Source organism: Leptopilina boulardi, unplaced genomic scaffold, assembly GCF_019393585.1.
Source record: "Leptopilina boulardi isolate dan_hultmark-lab unplaced genomic scaffold, ZJU_Lbou_2.1 LbouV2_211, whole genome shotgun sequence".
Classification (NCBI taxonomy): Eukaryota; Metazoa; Arthropoda; class Insecta; order Hymenoptera; family Figitidae; genus Leptopilina; species Leptopilina boulardi.
This window is the reverse complement of record NW_026137765.1, coordinates 1,779,116-1,803,792: the sequence shown is the minus strand read 5'-3', so window position 1 is coordinate 1,803,792 and position 24,677 is coordinate 1,779,116. Positions and strand designations below refer to the sequence as shown.

Here is a 24,677-nt window from a genome sequence, read left to right as displayed (position 1 = left end):
TTAATAATAAAATTTGTCACCAATTAAAATTTTTATAATTAATTCAATTTTCATTAAATTACATGAAATTTGAATTGAATTTAATTAAAAAAAAAAAAAATCATTGAATTTTCATCGCTTGCGAATAATGAAATAAATCGTTCTTGTCGTGTGTGTGTGTATTATAATTGATAGAGTAAATCATCACGTGTCATAAATGTCACATATGAGACCTCTATAATAATGTTAACGCGCTCGCGATCGCAACCAAAATGCAATGCCCGGCGTAAACCAAAGACGTGCATGTTTTGTGAACAATATCTTGCAACGAGAATGCAATTCAGGACAAAGCAATCACCCTGCCGGAAATACAGTAACTTCCTGTAGAGACCAAGAGGCTACTATCGGCTATACACAAATAGCACAGCTCTGCTCGGTGATCTGACTCTCTCTCTCTCTCTCTATTCAATAATACAAACGCGATCTTCTGAGCTTGAAGATTGGGATCCCTATCCTGAAATGAATACGAATTTCAACATGTGTGTATATGTGTACAGTAGTTTGCGAAAGTCGTTTTTCAAACCTCAATTTCCCGTAGATTGACTCTAATTTAAACATTTTCGTTTGTTAAATCACTTCTCCTAGAGTTTTTTTTATTTATTTATTTATTTTTTTGGGGGTAAACTTTGATTACAAATCTACATTGAAATTTTCAAAAGTTTTAAGGAAAAAAAAAATTCTATACCATAGAATTAGTATCGAAGAGAATTTTAATTATTTAGTTAAATAAATAATTATTTGCAGATAAATGTTTATTTGATTCAAAAATATATATATTTTATTCGAAGAAAAAAAAATTTAATAATTCGTTTTTTTTTATTTTTGTAAATTTCTTTTATATTTGAAAATATTCTTTGGATCTTTCTTTATGCTTCAGACGCAAATATTTGGATATCCATCGCAAAGAAGTTTTTTACTAACACAATATATATATATATATATATAGACTCTTGACTGTTTTACTAAGTTTTGAAATTCTGATTTTTGGAAAAAGTCTGTTTTACATTCAGCGATATAGCAGTGTGTATTTGTTTCGGAATTGGTAATATTGCAGACGAGTTTATACATTTGCTTTGACAGAAAGTAAAAAAAAAAAAAAAAATACAAAAACATGTAGAGAAGACCAGGTCAATTTTAACATTATTTGTTTATTTGAAAATTTAGTGAAAATAAAAAATTGAATATTTTTGCAAACAGACGGATTTTTTTTTGTAATTTATTACAACAGTAGTTGAAGCAAATTTTAGTAAGACAAAATTATTTAAATCTATTTTTAATTCAATGGAAGTAGTAGGAATTAATTTTAGTCAGACAAAGCAATTTTTTGTTATTGTATTGTCAGTGGTAGAGATAAATTATAGTCAGACGAAAGTATTTTTTTTGGTTTATTGTAAGTAGTAAAAGTAAATTTTTATCAGCCAGAAAAACTTTTTTCTTTGTTATTTATAAGTAGTAAAAGTAAATTTCAGTCAGACAAAAATTGATTCAATTAATATCAGTAGTAAAAGTAACTTTCAGTCAGACAAAAGTTTAAATCACTTTTTATTTAACATAAGTAGTAGAAGTAAATTTTAGTCAGACGAAAGTTTTTTTTTTGCTTTATTGTAAGTAGTAAAAGAAAACTTTAGTTAGACAATATTATTTAAATATTTCTCATTTCAAAACGAGTAGTAGAAATTAATTTTAGTCAGACGGAACAATATTTTGTTATTCTATTCTCTAGTAGTAAAAGTAAATTTTAGTCAGCCAGAAAGCTTATTTCTCGTTTTTTTATAAGTTGTAAAAGTAAATTTTAGTCAGACAAAAATGGATTCAATTAATATTAGTAGTAAAAGTAAATTTCAGTCAGACAAAAGGTTAAATCACTTTTTATTTAACATAAGTAGTAGAAGTAAATTTTAGTCAGACGAAAGTTTTTTTTGTTTATTGTAAGTAGTAAAAGTAAACTTTAGTCAGAAAATATTATTTAAATATTTTTCATTTCAAAACGAGTAGTAGAAATTAATTTTAGTCAGACGGAACAATATTTTGTTATTCTATTCTCTAGTAGTAAAAGTAAATTTTAGTCAGACAAAAATGGATTCAATTAATATCAGTAATAAAAGTAACTTTTAGTCAGACAAAATTTGAAATCACTTTTTATTTAACATAAGTAGTAGAAGTAAATTTTAGTCAGACTACTTAAAAAAAAAGAATTTGTGTTTTTAAGTTTTCAAAATAATATTCGTTTTGAAAATCGTTTTGAAAAAAAACTAAAGTTGCAAAATATTGACAACATTATTTATTTGGAAACAATAAAAAAAATTACAGCAACTATGATTGTGGTTACATATATATATATAGTAATATAGCGAAAAGTGAGAAGTCGTGTTAGTTTTCAAAGACTTATCCTCTTTCCACATTGTTTGTTATTATGACTTTAATCGCAAAAGCTCGAGAATAGAACGATATTACTGCAGAGATTATATATGCAAAGACACAAATGGTTTCTCGTTAAACGTTGCACGAAACAGAGATCTATCCTCATAATGGTAATATGAGAGAGAGATAGAGAGAGAGAGAGAGAGAGAGAGAGAGAGAGAGAGAGAGAGAGAGAGAGAGAGAGAGAGAGAGAGAGAGAGAAAATTTTGTATTACGAGAGAGAAATATTACGTTAGCTTTCAGATATATGTCTTCAATTCTTAAAACAAGAAATTCTCTTTTGTATTGCACACTCGTTATACAATTTTACCGCTATATGAATGACAAATTAATGAGAGCAATATTATTGAAAAATTCAATATTCCTTAAAATGGAATAAATAAATAAAATAAATTATTGCTTACACCACATAATTTTTTTTTTTTTTGTATATATTTAGTTTCTTTTGGTTTTTTCTTTTTTTTAATAATTGTAACAAAAATAAATGTATTTTTTTTTACTTGATTTGATTATAATTTGAATTTTTTTTTTCGCGTTTATATGTTTAGGATTTAAAGTATAAAGTTATTTAAACGTAAGTCTCCTTATAAGTTTATCGAGATTCTCAAGAACGTTTGCTTTGATCCTCCATATATATTGCAAATGTCGACATATCTTTTGAAAAGTTCAGGACATTCAGGATTTTCTAGATAAGATTTCAAAAAATGTTCTCTGACATAAAGAAATAAATTCGAGTATACCTTTACGCTTATATATATATATGCACATGCATTGCAAGATAGCATAAAAAAAAGTAATAAACCACGCGCAACTAAAAAAGAAGAAATAACAGATTTTTTTTTTGACAAAAAATATAAAAAAAGAGGAGTTTAATATTTAAATACAAGGAAATAACAGAATTTTAAAAAAATATAGAGTTTAATCTGTATTTTTTATATATGTATTTTTTTTTAATTTTATATTGTATGACAGAAAATTCTATGAATATTTAAAAAAAAAAATAATTATATATAACTCATTTTGAAAAAATAGTCTGCAAAAATAATTCTATTTTAATTAATTTCTTCTGTTAATAATTATAGAAATGATAAATAATTTTTAGAAATAATGAATTTAGAAATGAAAATTTTTTTTTTTTTTTTTTTTGAATTGTACAATTGAAATTGAAGCTGTGTAATTTTGATTTTATATTCACACTTTCTGTATACATATAAATGTATAGTTTAAAGTGAATGAGATGGCAAATTTGCGACATACGCTAATGCAATTAGTCTCGTGGTAATGGAGTATGCGAAGGTTCGATATACATAGTTGTAACCAAGAGTTTATACTCTGTGATCGTGTTATCAAGATGCAGTCAATATTTCCATTTTCTATACATATAAATATCAAAAGTTTCGAAATTCATCTACGAAAATAGTATATACATTTTAATTTCAAATTTCTAAATTTTAAATATTACTTTCTTGATTATTTTTCCCACGGAATTTGAAAAAAAAAATTCCAAAAAAAAAAAAAAAAAAAATTCCAATTTATTTAATTTAATAAAATTCCAATTTATTTATTTTAATAAAATTCCATTTTGACCAAGGGACGAACATTGCTGAATCTTGTTATTTAAGCTTTTGATCAATCACATCAAGTTCAAATGATTAACGACATCTCACAAATCGAGCAGAACATGTACACACATCATTTCTGCGTTCACTTCGTGTCATTTAAAAAACAGTTTGAAAAAAAAATCCTTTAGAGAAAAACCCAAGTTTAGAGAATAAGAAATGGCTTTGGTTTTTTTTTATGAGAAAAGTCAAGGGAACACGACACGTCTTTAAAAAGGAAAAAGAGAATAATCAATTTTATTCGATTATTATTTTTGAAAGGTTGTTTTCCTGGAAAATGAAAAAATCTCTTATTTTAAAGGAAATTAAACAGTATGTCACTATTTTTTTTTATGGTAAAACAATACATATTACCTTAAAAAAAAACCTAACAATTTATACAACGTGTGCTTTCTATATTTTATAAGCCAATTTTATAGCATCCATGAGACATATCGTTTCAAAGGTTTTTGTAATATTTGAAATTGTAATTTTATGTCAAAACTCATTGAAAACCTTTTTATTTAATTGACCAATAATATAGAAACCGTAATTATTTTTTTATTATATATACATTTTGTACGACAATTTATTTATTTAAATAATCCAGTAAAAAACGATGTTAAAATTTAATTCCTAATGGGATTCTACATCTAATATCTGTTAAAAATTTTGTATTAATTCCGATTATAGATTTGTAATATAAAATTATAAAATCAATTGTTATATATTTATAAATCATTATTATATTTTAATTTATTTAATAATAAAAATCGATAAAATTAATAATATAATAAATTTATTTTTAAAAGCAGAATAAATAATTGAAAAAAATTTTATCATTATAAATTCAGCTTGTTAATAAAAATTAGCATATAAAATTTATTACACTCTTAATGAAGGAAAACTAAAAAGAATAATAATTCTTCACTCATCAGTTGGAAAAGTTTTGTTAGTTCATTTATAAATTTTTTTTGTGTTTATACAATACGTTTACAAAGTTTTGTTCAGGTATGTAAGAATTCTTCTTCTTCTTCTTCTTCTTCTACTTCTTCTTTTTTAAAAGAAGAAAAAGAAGAAGTGATTCGCTTCTTAACCTTCCCTCCCAAAGTTTATTTCACTTTTTCATTCACGAACGAATAACTCCTAAACGTTAGAGAGTGGAAAAAGTTTTTTTTTTAACCCCCCCCCCCCTCCCACTCGAATGTCTCTGAATGAACTCTCATCCATAAAATGTTCTTTCTATACTTGATATATAGTAAGAAATAAAACATTTTATTTTTTTTTCGTTTTTTAATATTGTTAATCTTTTTCAAAAAAAATTTTCTTAAATGCTGAATTTTTCTCTATCCTCTCTCTCTCTTGAAATTCATATATGTGAATATATTTTTTTTTTCTGTTAAATGTCACTTCCACGTAAATAAAAACTTACTTCAAAGCAATGTCATAATGAAAATAAAATTTCCCATCAAAATTAAAACGGAAGACTACCCTCGTAAAGAAAAAAATTAAATTATGAAATCAAATGAAGCCCAGTGTATGTCGCTAAAGTGCTGACGTGTCTTTTTTTTTTTTATTTTTTTATTTTTACATTCAAAGAGCATAATTTATGGACAGATTCATTTTAACTTTGTCGAGAATATTGAAAGTATGGAGATGCCAATCGGTTCTCATAAAATATACTCTCTCTCTCTCTCTGTCTCTCTTTTTTAAAAGTATAATAATAATAATAATAAAAAAAAAAACCGTTTAATATATTTCGAGCATAAAATAAACTTTTTCATATTAAACATCAAGAATATTAATAATTTCATAAAAATATTTTAAAAATTCATTATAAAAATTTTTATTTGAAAAAAAATTTTAATAACATTTTTGAAGGACAATAAATAGAAAAAAAATTCGATAAAATATGAAAAAATAAGAAAAAAAAATAATTTGTAAAATGTAGGTTTAAAAATTTTTTTAAATTGTAAAAATTTAATGTAAAAAATTAAATATTTAAAAATAATGTAGAAAAAAAAATTACTCAGTATTGTTATAAAAATGTCGTATATGTCTATAAATTTAATTTTTAAAAATATGGTTCATACATCAACTGCAAGTGACATTATTGTGCAAATCCATCCGGTTGAGCAAGAAAGTCGAGTGAAAATTTATATATATAAAAAAATGTATATATATATATATATTTTTTTTTGCCAGGCATATGCGGAGATAATCGGATGCGAAGAAAACTCGAGAAAACTCGTTTTTCTAGTGTTGCGAAAAGTGGTTTTGCTTATTCAAGTAAAAGCGGAAGAATTAAACTTTCTTATCTTTTTCTTCAAATATTAATATTACATTTCGTTTTTGCATATTTTTACAACTTTGAACAAGATTAAAAAAAAAATTTAAATAATATTTTTATTTTTGAAATTTTAATTTAAAAATAAATTTTTAAATTAGAAAATTTAAAAAAATAAGAATTAGAGAAAAATTTTAAATGTTAAAATTTTTTAGAAATTTGTAAAAAAAATTGAGTTTAGTTTTAGAAAAAAAAAGTTCTTTTTTTATACCATAGATTTATATTTTTTTTCAAGATGATTTCATAGGACATTTCCAGACGTGAAATGATCCTCAGTTTTCTTGAAAAGAGAGGATTTATAAAGGATTTACAAGATTATATACGTCGTCATCCTTTGCTTATTCGTATAAATAGCAAGATTCACAAATATTTAAGAGGATAGAATTTCTTTTTTTTTATCCTTTTCAGTGAACATAAAACATATGACTATCAAAATACAATGATGATACTTTAATATTTAACATATCTTCTATTAATTATTTCTTCTATTAATATTATTCAATTATTTATTACAAAAAAAAAAGGAGAAACTAATTTTTGTCAAAAAAAATATTCTATATCTTTTCATTTTATTGAAAATTAAACTTATTACGTTAACTTCAAAATTATTATTATTATTATTATTATTATTATTATTATTATTATTAACAAGTTGTAAATATTCATGTAATGAACATTTTGCTTCCTCTTTACGATCAGCAAAAAAATTTGCTTCCTCGTAAAGAAAGCATTACCATTGAAATAAACATACAAAAATAATATAATAATAAAAACACTTGAGTACCTATACATTTCAGTTAAATTTAAAGAATTAATGGAAATTAAAAAATCAAAAATACATATTTTAACCGAAATTTCTAAATATTAATGAAAAATAATATATAATTTATAATTATTTACAATTATATCGATTCGTTTTAATGCAAAAAACACAATTATTTTATATTTAAACTTGAATTTAAATAAATAAACAATTTTTCAGCTAAAATGTGTATTTTCTATTTTTAACTTTCATTAATTTATTAAATTTATCTCAAATATAAATTTAATATATACCAATCGATTCGTTTTCATGTTTTCATGACAGACATTCTAAATGTTTGAAATTTTCTCAGTAGTATCACTCAGTAGTATTACTCAGCAGTAGTACAAGTAAATATTTTGTTAGACACGTTTACAATATTCTCACTAGTACAAGTAAATATTTAGTTGGACGGGTTTGCAATTTTGTTAGTAATACATGTAAATATTTTGTCAGACATTCTTGATTTGACCTTCAAACGACCTTGAACGACCTTGACTTGACCTTGACTTGACCTTCAAATAACATTGAACGACATTGACTTGACCTTGACCTTGAGTCATACTTTTAAAACAACTTCTAAATTTTTTCAGTAGTTCAAATAAATATTTAGCCAGACATTCTAAATGTTTGAAATTTTCTCAGTAGTATCACTCAGTAGTAATACTCAGCAGTAGTACAAGTAAATATTTTATTAGACACGTTTTCAATATTCTCACTAGTACAAGTAAATATTTAGTTGGACGGGTTTGCAATTTTGTTAGTAATACAAGTAAATACTTTGTCAGACATTCTTCATTTGACCTACAAACGACCTTGAACGACCTTTAATTGACCTTCAAATGACCTTGAATGACCTTGACTTGACTTTTAAATGACTTTTAAATGACCTTGACTTGACCTTGACCTTGTGTCATACTTTTAAAACACTTCTAAATTTTTTCAGTAGTTCAAATAAATATTTAGCCAGACATTCTAAATGTTTCAAATTTTCTCAGTAGTATAAATGAACTATACTTTATATATACCGATCGATTTGTCTTAACGTAAGGAATACGATTTTATTATATATAACCTTAAATTTTTCTATTTAAAAATTTTTTGGAAAAAAGACGATAAAAATTTTTTTTTTGGTATTTTTTAAAATCTTTTGGTCAGGTTTGAGATATTAATATGATAAATGAGCCTACCAAATTTTATCTAAATCCATTAACACCTGTTAAAGTTATCTTCTAAATAAAAAAGGGGATCCACACACACATACATACACGCACATACATACATCCGGACAATTGATCAGGATGTCATATAACATGTTTCTATATAGAGAAAAATTTGTTTCAGACATTTTGGAAATTTTTATAAACGAAAGGACTACAAAGCTTCCTCCACGAGGAAGCAAAAAGGGATAATTTTACAATTATTGTACTTCTCTTACTCGCGCACTAAAAAATAGATAAAAAATCATAAAATTATTTGTGGAAAAAAAATTGTCTTTTTTATTGCCCCCTAAACTTGTAATTTACAAGTAAAAAAAAAAAACACGAAATGTTTAACTCTTCAATTTTAGTTTTTAGTAAAATTACAATCCATAGAATACATTGTTTTTTTTTGTACCTATTCTCTTTTATTGAAACGTTCCTACTACATATACACACGGAAATTGGATAAAATATGGGTAATTCCTTTTTTCCAGTAATGTGAAAAATTATGTTTCTGACATTTTTCCATTCCTCCAATTTTTCCACATCAGAAATTTATTATGTCGAAAAATTGTTTTTTTTTCTCTCTCTCACTTGTGTATAAAAATAAATTAAAATTGTATTTTAAAATAAAATAATAGGAAAAAAAAAATTGGAATCCAGTATATCACTAGAGGAAATGTTCAAATATAATGTCCAATAATCGATTTTCTTGGTATAAATGACTGGTATGGGAAATCATGTTCTGGACCTCTCTCTCTATATATATATACATATATATATAGAGAAGAGCGAAGAGCTGATCACATTTCTGGACGAAAGTTAGTCGTGAAACTTTAGGAAGTTTAATACTGAATGAGAACTTGCACCCAAAGTGTTTCGTTTTCCTTAAAGTCTCTCCTTCAACGATTTCTGAGGATAACTAATTGCTAGTACTTTGATGATTTTCATGATTAGGGTTGCAGAACATTATTCAGCAAGCCCCCCCCCCCCGCCCAAAAAAAATTATAGGGGTACAGCTATTAATAGCAATTTTTTTTATTGTTTTCGTTAAATTTTTATTATTAAATTTTTAATATTTTATTATACTTGTTTCTTTTCTTTTGCTATTAATTAGTTATTATTATTATTATTATTATTATTATTATTATTATTATTATTATTATTATTATTATTATTATTATTATTATATTAATTATTAGTAGTTAGTTATTAGTTATCAGTACTTAGTATTTAGTAATTACTTATTAGTACCTAGTTACAAGTAATTAGTTATTAGTACTTAGTTATTAGAAATTAGTATTTAGTAATTATTTATTAGTAATTAGTTATTAGCTATTAGTAATTAGTTATTAGCTATTAGTTATTAGTTATTAGCTATTAGTTATTAGTTATTAGTTATTAGTTATTAGTAATTATCTATTAGTTATTAGTAATTAGTAATTAGCTATTAGTTATTAGCTATTAGTTATTAGTTATTAGCTATTAGTTATTAGTAATTAGCTATTAGTTATTAGCTATTAGTTATTAGTAATTAGCTATTAGTTATTAGCTATTAGTTATTAGTAATTAGTTATCCTTAGTACTTTTCCTAATTTAGCCTTTTTGGATAAATATACATATGGTATAAAAAGCTATTATACGAAAAAAATATTTAAATTACGCTTATGTAAAATTTTTTTTTGTCTCTTAAAATTAGAATAGAATAAAATTTGAAATTCTGGAAAATTATTTTTCAATATGAAGAAAAGAAAAGAGAAATAGAAAAAAAAATTAATTTTTCAAAAAACTTAATTCCACCTTGTTCATAAATAATAAAATTATAAAAAAATTTGTAATTCTGTTTTTTGTCTCATGGATAATTATACGTGTAACACTTAAACTTGACGATCTTAGAAATTCTCGTGATTAATGTAGTAACACGTCTGGTGGCACTGATAAATAGTGTCATTTTTTGTCTCTCTCTCTCTCTCTCTCTCTCTCTCTCTCTCTCTCTCTCTCTCTCTCTCTCTCTCTCTCTCTCTCTCTCTCTTTCTCTCTTTCTCTTTTTCATCATTTCTCTTTTTTTACCAAAGAAAATTAAGATTGATAGCCTTACATGTAAAATAGGTTATATACTTATAACCTGATTGTTGAAAAGAATTTACGAAAAATTTCTAGATATTTGCCGATCTTATCATTAGAAACCCATTTCTTCAACAAAAAAAAAAAAAAAAAAGAAAATTGCTCAACATTCCTTTTATTTGATATAACACAAAAGCTAAAAGCTTTTAATCTTATTATTGTGTATATCCTTTTTATTTTTTTGATATATTTATACTTTTTATTTTCTTTTCCTTATTTCATTTCGACCCACGTGTGTTCACAATATATAATATAATGTCTGTTATTTGTTTTTTTCTTTAATATTTCATTTAGCTTTTTTTTTTTTAATAATAATTTTAATTTAACAAACTTTTTCTCTTTTTTTAAAATTTTGCAGAATATTAAATTTTTTTTTTTTTGCAAAATATTCCACTTTCATTTTAGAAAAAGAAAAAAAAAATTTTCTTTCACAATTTTTCAAGAAAATTGCATCTCTTTCTATATTGCTAGTAAATGGTAGAAACAATTTATCAAAATTGAAAGTAAATAAAAATTTATGATCTCTTGAAATTTTCGAGAAGAAAAATATATAATAATCGTAATTTAATATATATATATATATATATATATATATATATATATATATATAGTAGGAGAGATTATTTCTTTATATAATATGTTGTATAAAATAGTGTGTGAAAAATGGGATAAAATAATATTCGTTTCTCGGTGAAATGGTTGGATTTTTATAGGCAAGGGTGATACTTAAATTGAAGCGATCAATGCGAAAGAAGTGAAAGAAGCCAAAAAGAAAAAAAGAAAAAAAAAGGAAAAGGAAAAGTGTCCGCACTTTATCGTATCCTAACGCAATAGTGTATTATATATATATATATATATTCTTGAAATAAAAGGAAAAGCGAGAGGTCACACAACCTCAGACACTTTAGTCTAGATAATGATGGCTTATCGATTGTATTCCCATGATAACAAAACCTTTTATATCACAAATTTTTTCATCTTGACAGCACTTTGAGTTAAATGAGTCTGTATGTATATATATATATATATCGAAAATAAAGTGTCTATTCATCATTTACATATTTTTGCATATATAAAAAAAACCAAAAAAAAATTTTTTTACTCACTTATTTATTGTAAAATTATTAATATTATTTATTTATAATATATATATATATATATATATATATATATATATATATATATATATATATATATATATTTATAATATATAATCACACTAATTTAAAAGTATCAAATTGATACCAAAAATATCAAATTGATATAAAAATTTGTATCAATTTGATATTTTTGGTATCAATCACAGAAAATTATAACCCAAGAAGCACGTAATATAACCTCAATATCAAGGTAATATTACATGTAAGATTCGTAATATAACGTTGTAATATTACAGTAATCTTACAGTGATCTTAAAATGTCCGCCTCAAGGTAATATTACCGGTAATGTTACTGTAATATTACGCGCTAATATTAAGGTAATATTACAGTAATATTTCAGTAATATTATACTGTAATATTAAGGTAATATTACAGTAATATTGCAGTAATATTATACCGTAATATTACAAGAGAATATTACAGTAATATTATGGGAATATTTCTTTACGAAAAAAATCTACCCATCCAGGGAATCGAACCCCGAACTCAAAGCACACGAGTCCAGAGTTTTACCAACAAGCCAAATTGACTTATAATATATTTACGTTTTTTATGCTTTATGAATAATTCAAATCAGTTTGTAATATTACTGTAATATTACCGTTAATATTACAGTAATATTCGCGGTAATATTACCTTGAGGCGGACATTTTAAGATCACTGTAAGATTACTGTAATATTACAGCGTTATATTACGAATCTCACGTGTAATATTACCTTGATATTGAGGATATATTACGTGCTTCTTGGGAAGGTATTAAAATAAGCTACAACGCTTATTATTTTAATCCAATTTTGTTTATTTTAATACCAAAATGTATTAAAATAAGCAAAATTGGATTAAAATAATAAGCGTTGCAGCTTATTTTAATACCTTATAATTTTCTCTGAATTTGATACTTTTAAATTTGTGTGATAATACCTACTAATTAATTAATATTAATAATTATATTATTTTCTTCTTCTAAGCATTATTTTAATATTTCCATAACGTCAGACATTTGACGCAAAAATATTAAAAATATGAAATATTAATAATATTTAATGGAAAATAAAACATTTTTATTATAAAATAATGCGTGTGTATTTTTTATCAAATTCATTATGTTAAATTTGTTTTGTTTAAATATATCAACAATATTGTTCTATTATGTAGATTATTTCAATATATTGTATTACAAATATTATATTGTATTCATAGGAGTTATCAGAGGAATATGTAACCGCATATATTATTTTTTAATTAAAATTGATTTGTTTAGAAACTTATTAACATAAATTTTCATTGTTCATGCTATATATATATATATATATATATATATATATATATATAAATATGTTCCAACAAATATAACGTAGTTAAATTTTTTTTTCAATATTGAAAATATGCGTACCGTAGTATTTTTATTCTTTATATGTAATATTTTTTATTTCTCTAAATCATATCCCCAACAATACAGTGATGATGATAATTTTAGTCAGTTTATATCAATTGGTCATTTAGGTAAGTTTTTATATTATAAACACTTTATTGTATTTTTACATTTGTTATTTATTATTACTTTTGAAGATTATGTAATTTATCGTAGTGATATTCCAATAATATATTTTTTAAATTTATATTTTCAGGTCAGCTCGTTTATAGTGATAAATTAGTTGCAGCCAGTAAGTTTGTATTGCATACTATTTTTATTTTATTTTTTTTAAAATTATTTTAAATTATAAATTTATAAAATTATAAAATTATATTAAACAGAAAATTGATAATTTGTCACTTATATTATAAATGACATATTTATTTTATTATAGATAAATGCACTAAGAAATCAGAATATATAGAATGTGTACGACTAGCAAATTTTAATTTGGATATAATATTTAAAGAATGCCTTAGTAAGTATATATAATAGGATTCTAAAAAAATTATAATTTATATTATTTTGAAATAATATATACAATTGATTAATATACGTTCTAAATTTACTTAACATTTAAATCATTTTCCAAGTTTGAGAATATATATATATATATATTAACATTTAGGATGTATTTTTATTTTAAAATTATTCTCAAAGTTATAAATTTTATGATTATATTATTATATTCAATTTTTACAGATGAATGCGTAACACAAATCAGTGAAGATCCCGATCAATATGTGTGTAAAATAGACGCAGATAGAAGAATTTGCGAACCTGTATAAACATTGTCAGAGACTAAATGTTTCAATATTTTTTTAATTTTTACTAACAGTAAAAAAAAAGAAAGTTTCTTAGTAAGCAGAACAAATTTTCAATTTTATTGTAATTTAAACTTCTCTACAATAAAAAAAAGGTTCTAATAAAAAAAAAATTGAAAAAAGTATGTTCCTAATTAAATGAGATTTTATAAATAAATATATACTAGGTATAAATAACTATTTAAAAAAAATTAATTAAAATAGAAAAGAAAAAAAAGGAATCATTTTGGAAAACAGGAAACCATTATTATAAACATTATAATTTCATACAAGTTCCAAACAAATCATGTTTACAACATGCTTTATACTGTATAATTAAGATAAATAATTAAATCTCATAGGTAGTTTGCTTTTATGTTAAGTAAACCACATATATTTATATATATATATAAACGTGACGCAAAGCAGTTAACAAGTCGCACGAGAGTATATATTTTATCTGAAACTCTTACTCGAAAATTATTATTCATCACACTATATAATTTTTGTGTTTTTTTTTTTTTTTTATATATTTTAACCATTTTATTAAAGGCTTAAATGTTACTTAATTAATATCATAAAAATTTTGAAACAAATTTTTCTCTTCTTTCTTTATAATGAAATTTATTTATCTTTTATAAAAATAATATTAATTATTATAAAAAAAAATATATATATATATATATAGTTTGAAAATAGAAATAAAAAATTGGGAAAAAAAATTTTTTTGAACAATTTAAATTAATTTAATGAAAGTTTAGATAATATAAATTAAGGGTTTGCTTTCTTGTGTGTATTCGTGACTCATGAAGATAATAGCAAGTGCCTCTTGAAACCTCAGCTTCCGTTTCGGTCCATGAAAGTGAGGAAGTGTTTTGGAGTGGGATCCGAAGTATCCTGATAGAATGGCAGAAGACAGCCTTAGATCGTAAAATGTAGAAACCAACTGGTTTATGATCTGACTTCCTCTCAGAATTCTGCCAAGTCCACACGAACAGAAATTTACGAATAATACTTCGTTATCAAACTAAAACGAATTGATGAAAAAAAAAAAAAAAAAAATCCCACGCTTCTATCATTTATCATTTCTAATCAGTGCTTTTTCATCACAAATTTTCATTTAAAAATATTTTTTTAATAAATTTTTTTTTAATCTTTCTATAATTTTATAATTTATAATTTAAAATAATTATTATAAATATAATGTTTTTTTTGTGAATTTTTTTTAATGTGATTATTTGAACGTTTCTGTATTGTTATTTTGGAATTTTCAACATTTCACGAATGATTGCATTCTAAGAGGAAAAGAATGTCTGTTTAAAGCTCTGTGCTTTGGAGTATTTCTCGTGCTTTCGAAGATATTCATTTCGAAGCTGAGAGCAATGTCATTTAGAAAAAGCAAGTTCACGGCCCATTATACCAGTTGATTATCTTTGCAAAAAAAAAAAAAACAAAAAAAAAAACAAAAACGGAAAAAAAGAAAATTCCTTTATAATTTCAATAGTAGGAAAATTCAATTATATATTTATAGAAAAAAATATTGTAGATTAATTTTTATTTAATTACTTTATGAGGCATTCATTGTCAACTGAAGCCCCCTTCTGCCCAAAAATACTTTAAATATAGAAAATCGAGCATAGGCTTATTCCTTCAATAAAAAACTAGTACTTTTCGATGTCGTGTGGCATTTTTGAAAATTTAAAATGGCGGATCTAATATGGCGACTAAATTTTATAAAATTAATTAATTTCACTTGAAAATTGCTACTCGGGGATTTTTGGGGTAGGTGATTACAAATCCGATGATATTTTTCAAAAATTCAAAATGGCGGATCCAATATGGCGACTAAATTTTATAAAATTAATTAAATTCCCTTGAAAATTGCCACTTGGGGGTTTTTGGAGTCGCTGATTACAAATCCGATGATTTTTTTCAAAAATTCAAAATGGCGGATCCAATATGGCGACTAAATTTTAGAAAATTAATTAAATTCCCTTGAAAATTGCCACTCGGGGGTTTTTAGGGTCGCTGATTACGAATCTGGTGTTAATCTAGAAGTAATAGATGTTTTTGCTTGAGGAACCATTTGCCATCAATTTTGACACGATATTGGATTCGCCATTTTGAATTTTTGAAAACTATCATCAGACTCGTAATCAGCGACCCCAAAAAATCCCGAGTTGCAATTTTCAAATGCATTTAATAAATTTTATAATATTTATTCACCATATTTTGGTTCCGCCATTTTGAATTTGAAAACTATCATCGGATTCGTAATCAGCGACCCAAAAAACCCCGAGTAGCAATTTTCAAGTGAATTTTATAAAAGTTAGTCGCCATATTAGATCCGCCATTTTGAATTTTCAAAAACGCCACACGACATCGAAAAGTATTTATTTTAAATTGAAGTAATAAGCCTATGCCCGATTTTCTATATATTTAAACTATTGTTGAGCAGAAGGGGGCTTCATTTGCCAAACAATGCATCATATATATATATATACTAGAGGGGCTACGCCCCCCTGCGCGCTTCGCGCGCCAACCCCCCTATTTTTGGCGGGAAATACAGAGAGATATGAGGGAAGGGGGAAGAACTTGCGGCTATATTCAGAGCCTTGAAACGAACATAACCTCAAAATTTAGGTCATTTTTGATGGAGGAGGTGAAATGAGAGGAGGGAGGGGGACTTGCGGCTATATTCAGAGCCTTGAAACGAACATAACCTCAAAATTAGGTCATTTCTGGCGGGGGAGGGGACTTGCGGCTATATTCAGAGTCTTGAAACGAACATAACCTCAAAATTTAGGTCATTTTTGACGGAGGAGGGGAAATGAGAGGAGGGAGGCGGACTTGCGGCTAAATTCAGAGCCTTGAAACGAACATAACCTCAAAATTTAGGAGGGGGGACTCCCCCCTCCTAGGTCAAGAATTCTTGAAACAGCGGCGGCGGCGGAGGCAGCGATATCTTTTTGTAATATAGGAAGATATATTAAAATTAAAAAAATTAAGTCTTTATTTAATAACAAACTAAAATAAAAAAAAAATTATCAACTTTGTGATTAATTAACGAATCTATGATATAAGAACCTTTTTCTCAAGCTTATTATACCAGCCTCTTGGTTTTTTTTTTTTTTTTTTTTTTGTGTACATAGTACGTGTACATATTACTCCCAGTGGTAAAGACTATAATCGTCACGTGTTGATTGGATACAGAAAATAATGTTTTCTTTTTTTATAGAAGAGAAGATTGTAAAAAAAAGTATTTTTATAGGAGGTAGTAAAATATAAAATTTTATTTTTCACTTTCAGCAATATATAATAATTTCTTTTTTTTTCTTTTGTAAAACAAAAGATTACAAAGTCAATTATGCCTAGGTTTTTTTTTCTATTTAATACAAAATATATTCGGTGAATAATAAAAAAAAAATTAATTAATTTTGTTGAAAAAAAAAATTTTAATATATATATATATAAAAAAAAATTTTACAAATCATTCAAGTTTAGTTTTAAAAGCTTTTTAATTAAAACTATGGGAATTTAAATAATATGTAAATTAAAAGAGGTTGTGCGTTATACAAATGCTTTGGAAATTAAGTGCTTTTCATCGGTTGGTCACGTTTAAATCAAAAGCTTTTTGATCTGAAAGCTTTTGTGTATCGAAAACGTTTTTTTTTCTATTTAAACTTAAATTGTACTTTCTTTTTAATTTAAATGTCAATTGTTTTCAATAATTTAATTAATTAATATTTTAATTATTTACTAGAATATCCATTGAATTAAATTATTTTGTTAATTAATTTATTATTATATCCAAATTAATATATTTAATTATTAATTCTTACAGAAAATACTTGTAAAGCGAATTAGGCTATTAATAATTATTAAAAATTTGATTCTTGAATATCGATTATTTGAAAAAAAAAAAAAAAAAATAAGTGAATCTTTTAAGATAATTGAAATTTTTCCGGTTCTCTTTGTATGTAAATTAGCTACTTATTGCTATGATTGTAAAATTATCATAATCCATAATTGTGATCAAAGCAAGACGATACTTCACTTAGGGCTTTGACATTCAAGTCCGGAAGCACTATAGTGAACCTCTCTACATCTCCACTTGTGGTTGTATGTACTTGTTTGTACTCGCATCCCATGTCATATACATTTAGTTCCATAATGAACATTCAACATTATATTCTCGACACAAGAAAAAAAAGCGAAAATCAAAATTTAATGTTAACAATTTTTATTTTTATTAATTTTATTATTATTATTATTATTATTATTATTATTATTATTATTATTATTATTATAATTATTATGTTTAGAAATTGAGGTAATAAAATCAATAAATTTCAATTAGAAAATCTATAATATTAAATAATGTTGATATATTCGGTTTGTGGTTAAATTATGCTTACTGAAGTGTTAAAGAGGAAACTTGAGGCAAAGTAACTTGCGTAGTACCTACATACTACCCAAAAAGCACTTGTGGTAAACCAAGTTGTTAGTTCCTATCGCAGATGTTCTAAATCTCAGGACGTACAAGTTGAAGCTTAGAAACTTTATAGTTGCAAATTGAAATTTTATTTTCTTTTTTGAATTTCAAAAAAAAAAAAAAAAAATTAGAATTAAAAAAATAGAAAAAAAATATTATCCCAATTCGAAGTGATCGATAATTATTTTAAAAACTAGAATTAAAAAACAATTTATAAAAAATGATTTACAGCAACTTTAAACATATTAAAGAAAAAAAAATTCAGGACGCATGATTATGTTCTAAAAATCATTAGTCATAATTTACATTTTATCAAATTTTATTTGTTCTAATTAGTTTTGAGTTAAATTTTTATTTGTTTAAAATAGAATTTTGCATAATTTACATTAAAGCGATTTTCTATATTACAGAAATTTTATATAACTGAAAATTCACTTCACAGAATTTTTATTTCTTCGAATTTTTATTTGCCCGAATTTTCATCTTTCTGTCGATTGTGTGTTCGGTGATTTGTAAATTCGGACAAATTGTAAATTCTATCAATTAGAAATTCTATTAAATGATTTTTCAGTTAAGTAAAAATTCTGTAGTATAAGAAAAATCGATTGCATGGAAATTATATTAAATAATAATTCGAACAAATGAAAATTCATCCGAATGAAAATTCTATTCAATGAAATTCTACCGAATAAAAATTTTTTAAAATGCCTATTATGTTAAATGAAACTTTGGCAAATAAAAATTCGAAGAAATAAAAATTCTGTGAATTGAATTTTCGGTTATATAAAAATTCTGTAATATAGAAAATCGCTTTGATGTAAATTATGGAAAATGCTATTTCGAACAAATAAAAATTCGGCTCAAAACTAATTAAGACAAATAAAATTCGATAAAATGTAAATTATAACTAATAATTTTTAGAACATAATCATGCGTCCCAAAAATTCTTAGAAAAAATTGGAAAATAAATTTGAGAATAAGATTTTTTTTTATTATTATTAGGCGTTTGTTATATATCCGTCAATCAAAAAAAAAAAAAAAAGCAACATCTTTGTATCTCTTATCAGATACTATTTTTAACGAAGCATTTTACTCGAATGACGAAGGTCTAAGAAATAAATGGGAAAAAGGCGAACGCAAGCAGTCTCCTGGTTATAAAAGGAGATTAACTGGATTTTCTAAGAATTGAGCATCTCCGGAAGGAAATCCTTATTGTAAACATACAAACACGATTTCTTTACTTCCACTTTTCATGGTCTTAATGCTTGACGTAAATAAAATTATTTTTTAAACACAACTGATAATTAATTATTTATTTATGTTAATTAGTAACATTTTTCATAATATATTTGTATATTTAATCAAAAAATCAGAAAATTCAAAACATTCGCAGAATTAACGTAATAATTAAATTCTATTTTTTTAATTTTTAAAAATTTCAATTTAAACAAAAAAAAACACAGAAAATTAAAAGGCATTAAAATAAGCTGCAACGCTTATTATTTTAATCCAATTTTGCTTATTTTAATTCATTTTGGTATTAAAATAAGCAAAAATGGATTAAAATAATAAGCGTTGCAGCTTATTTTAATGTCTTTTAATTTTCTGTGAATTTATTGATGTTCAAATTTTTTTTTTTTTTGGAAAAAAATTCTAGATATTTATGACTCGTATTTTAAGTCGGTTATCTTTTTCATTTCCACTCCATTGATGACATTTAATTGTCTCTCTCTCTCTCTCTCTCTCTCCTTCAACTATAACGAATAGTAGAAACTTCTTTTGAGTAATTTATACTTTTTTTTTCCTAAAACAAACTATCTTACATTTTAATAAATAAAAAAAATTAAATAAAAAATTAAATTTTATTTTCAGTATTTTTATTGCATTAAATTAATTTTTATTATAATAAAAGAAAAAAAATTTTAATGCGTCACATTTAAAGTTAATTAAAGTCAAAAATGGCGCCATTTTAGTCACGTGGTCGCGCGTCACTTTTATTTAAATCGAAATGGTGGGGATAAATATTTTTTCAAAATTTATATTTTCAATTCTTATATTGTAATATTATGTTTATATATACAAATATTTCGGCAATATTGAAAATATTTCAACTATTGTAGTAATAAATTTTAGTTCTGTGTCGTGGTTAGGCCTAATGCATATTTTGCCCTCAATTATAAATTGAAAAAAATTAATTTTAATTTGTAATTGAACAAACTGTGTAATAGGAAAACAAGTTAAAGAGCTACATTTTTTTGTAATAATTATTCTTAATTTCATTAAATAATTAATAGTCGGTGAAAAAAAAACACTATTACATTTTCAACTCGTTCTGAAAAAATAGAAGAGAAAAGAAGAAATTGCTTGTTATATTTTTCCGATTCTAATTTAAAGAACTTGTTTGTTTACTGACTCATATATATATATATATAAGATATTTCATCTTGCAACCGAACGAACGTGTTTTCCGTCAAATTGACGTTATTATTTATAATATCGATTTTCTTTCTTTATATAAGAAAAAAAAATATATATATATGCAAAGAAGATTTTTTCCAAAAATAATTATATTAATATTAGAAAAAAAAAAATGAGAAGTAATTTCTTTTATAGTATTAACTGTATAAGAGGACATCATTTTACTGTAGATTCTTAAATATATAGAGTACCCTTACTCACATCGTATACGCGATAAAGATAAGATGACTCTTTTATAGACAAAAATATGTCGCTTATAATATGACAGCTAGAAAATTGAACTTTCTTTCGATTTTGCTTTTTATGAAAATTCCCATCAAATAAAAATGTAATAAAATGTACATCTATTTCTTATATGTACATATTCGTTTTTTTAATTTTCATTATTTCAAAAAAAAAAACAATTTTTTCCAATTTTAAAAATTAAAAGAGAAAAATTAATTTCTTTTTCAATTTGAAAAATTTGAAATCAATTTTATAAAGAGTAAAAAAAAATAACATAGTCAATTATTGACGAATATTCGTGTGTGGTTAATTTTAAAACAATTATAATTCAAAACTGAATTGTACGAGAGATGAAAACGGAAATAGAGTGTGTTTTGGACAGGTGAAATATACAATATGTAAAAGTGAAAATTCGCATGTTGAAAGGAAGATAAGTGAAAAAAAGAGTTACAACACTCATAAAAGTCAGTTGATAATTTTTTTTTTTTTTTACTGAACACGTATGACAATAATAAATTTACATAATACTAAAAAAAAAAATACGGTCATCTAATTTTTATTTCTTAAAAAGAATGCATTAACAAATGAGAAAAAAGTCTTGTAAATATAACAAGATAAGAAAAATTTCTATAAAAAACATGCCACATAAAAATCTTCATTAAATCCTATATTTTATTTTAAATTAAAAATTAAAGATAAATTTGAATATATTTCTAAGAATACATTTTTTTAAAAATACTTTTACTTTTTTTGAATTAAAAATCAAAAGATCAAAAGACTCTGTGAAATATTTCTTTTAAGTGTTGTGAAAGACATGATGTTTTATAATTTTTCTACATTAAAAATTTTTTTTTAAACCAACTTGAGTTTAAATAGCATTTACATATATATGACGTTTATAGAAATTGGAATGAGCTACTTGAGACCAAATTTGTTTTACTTTATATATATATAATTTTCATTTTTTATAAAAACACATTTTACATGAAAACCATTTAAATTATTTAAATTTATATTTATTTTAAACAAATTGACGTGATAAGTCATTTATACAATATAGAAAAAATTATAGAGAAGAAGAAAAAAAATTTTTCTATTTATTTAAAGAAAAAATAAACATTTGAAAAAATTGGAAAGAATTTGAAGAAATTAGCAAATTATGGTTTTACGATTTTAGAAAAAGTTTTAAAAAAAATTTCTACAGTTCACTTTATTCTACACGATTGATAACTAATGCAATTTCGCGTCCTAGTTTTGGTTTGAAACTATCGAATATACTTCTAATATAACATTAACTTAATAATTTTCCAAGTTTGACATTAATTGGAGAAAATTCAAAGTGAAAAATTTTTTTTCTTTAAAACATTTGAAAAATTTTGATTTATTTTGATTTTTTAATTAAAAATAACAGTCATTATATAATTTGCGAAGAAAATATTTGTTTTGCAAACAATTACTTTTTAATTAATTTTAATATGGCAAGTAAAATTTGAAATGGAAAACTTTATATGAAAAAATTTAGAAATTATTCCGTTGATTTAAAATCTCCATTCAATTTATATATATGTATATTGACTTATATACTTTTTTTTCTCAATTATTGGAATTTAAAAGCTCTTGAACAAAAAAACATGCTCAATTTACGATTCCTATAAATGTAATTTAGAGATTTCGATCATTTCTTGTATGTAAAAAAAAAGAATCCGAAAAAAGTGAAATTAAGACTTGAATTTCCAAATAAAAAAATTTAATATTTGAAATTGGAAATTATAAAAAATGTATTAAACAAAAAATTTGAAAAAAATTATTAAATTTTCAATTTTATATTCATTATATAAAGGTGACAATTAATAATAGGTAATTTTATCAGTAGTACAAGTAAATATTTAGTCGGACTTTTTTATTTTTTTCTAATTTGATTAGTAGATCAAATCGTTTTTAGTCAGACGTAATAAATAAATTGAATATCAGTAGTAAATGTAAATATTCAGTCAGACATTTAATATTTTCCTACTTTTATCAGTAGTGCAAATCAATATTTAGTTCAATTTTTTTAAATTTTCTAATTTTATCAGTAGTGCAAGTATATATTAAGTCGGACTTTTTTATTTGATCATTTTATTAGTAGATCAAATGTTTTTTAGTCAGACGTTAGTTTATTTTAAGAAAATCAGTAGTACAAGTAAATATTGAATCAGACTTTTAATATTTTCTAATTTAACAGTAGTGCAAATCAATATATAGTTCAACTTTTGGAAAATTTGTAATTTTATCAGTAGTACAAGTATATATTAAGTCGGACTTTTTTATTTGATCATTTTATTAGTAGATTACAGGTTTTTTTGTCAGGCGATAGTTTATTTTAAGAAAATCAGTAGTACAAGTAAATATTGAATCAGACTTAACATTTTTGTAATTTTATCAGTAGTCTTTTTTTTATTTTTTTTTTATTTGATCATTTTATTAGTAGATTACAGGTTTTTTTGTCAGGCGATAGTTTATTTTAAGAAAATCAGTAGTACAAGTAAATATTGAATCAGACTTAACATTTTTGTAATTTTATCATTAGTCCAAGTAAATATTTAGTCAGACCTAATAAATTTATTTTCGCAGTAGTATAAGTCAATATTTAGTTCAATTTTCTAAAATTTGTTAATTATTTCAGTAGTACAAGTAAATATATAATCCGACTCTCATTTTTTCGCCATTTTTTCAGTAATATAAATCAGTTTCAGTCAGACATAATTGTCCTATAATGTAAAAAAAAATGCCAGTAGTACAATTTAATGTCCAGTAAAACTTCATAAAATTTTAGTAATTTTATAAGTAGTAAAACTCGGATTTAGTCAGACAATTGCAAATAACTAAATTTTACATATATATAGAGACTAATAAAAATAATTATTAACTACTCTTTTTTCAGTCAAATTAAATAATGTTATAAATAATTTAAAATTTAAATATTTTGCTTCTAAAAAAAAAAGAAAAATCTAAATAAAAATTCAAAAGAAATGAGATTGTAGCAGATGCAGAAAACGTTTTCAAATACATATATATATATGTATGTAGGCGTAAAGTTATGTAAAATTGAAACGAGTTCTTAATTGAATTTTGAATTTGAATATAAATTTATATATTTGGACACTTATCGAATTAAAATGAAAATTTATATAAATTATGAAATACCAAAATTACCAACCAAAAATGGTTATACAGTTAAATTCTTTTATATAGAGTGATTTTTATGTTACAGAAAAAAAATTTTGAATAACACTTTTTTGTTTAAAAAACGAGAAAAATTAGATTACAAAAAAAATTTAGGATTCCGGAACAAAAAAATTTCCCCTTTATATAAGATTATGTATTTTCGCCTAGATACGTTCAATTCCTTGTCGACGAAAGTTAGCCTATTATTAATTGCCAGTTACTAAGGCACGATCTCACTGAATTATTTCATTTAACCCGCCTTCGAATTCCTTGATTGCGATTATACGATAAATACCCTCGACTCTTAGGCAAGGAAAATTTAATTAAATGAAAAGGTTGAATTCTAAATGCCCGTTATAA

The 24,677-nt window shown here is 23.8% G+C and overlaps 2 protein-coding genes across 3 annotated transcripts in view; one reads left to right on the top strand and one right to left on the bottom strand.

The window, feature by feature from the left end:
• The window catches only part of LOC127278737 (tachykinin-like peptides receptor 99D), a 109,799-nt gene that overhangs the window by 67,266 nt on the left and 17,856 nt on the right, over positions 1-24,677 (bottom strand). The window lies entirely within an intron of this gene.
• Positions 13,074-13,998, top strand: LOC127278740 (uncharacterized). Its single transcript, XM_051300578.1, has 4 exons — positions 13,074-13,198; positions 13,324-13,359; positions 13,504-13,587; positions 13,812-13,998. The coding sequence occupies exons 1-4, from the start codon at positions 13,081-13,083 to the stop codon at positions 13,895-13,897; spliced, it is 324 nt and encodes a 107-aa protein (XP_051156535.1). The 5' UTR covers positions 13,074-13,080; the 3' UTR covers positions 13,898-13,998.

What these genes read in the sequence shown, in the direction of transcription:
- LOC127278740 (XM_051300578.1), top strand. Translation starts at nt 13,081, where the DNA reads ATGCGTACCGTAGTATTTTTATTCTTTATATGTAATATTTTTTATTTC. An exon ending in TATATCAATTGGTCATTTAG is followed by an intron (nt 13,199 to 13,323) that starts GTAAGTTTTTAT and finishes TTATATTTTCAG; the next exon opens with GTCAGCTCGTTTATAGTGAT. An exon ending in AATATTTAAAGAATGCCTTA is followed by an intron (nt 13,588 to 13,811) that starts GTAAGTATATAT and finishes CAATTTTTACAG; the next exon opens with ATGAATGCGTAACACAAATC.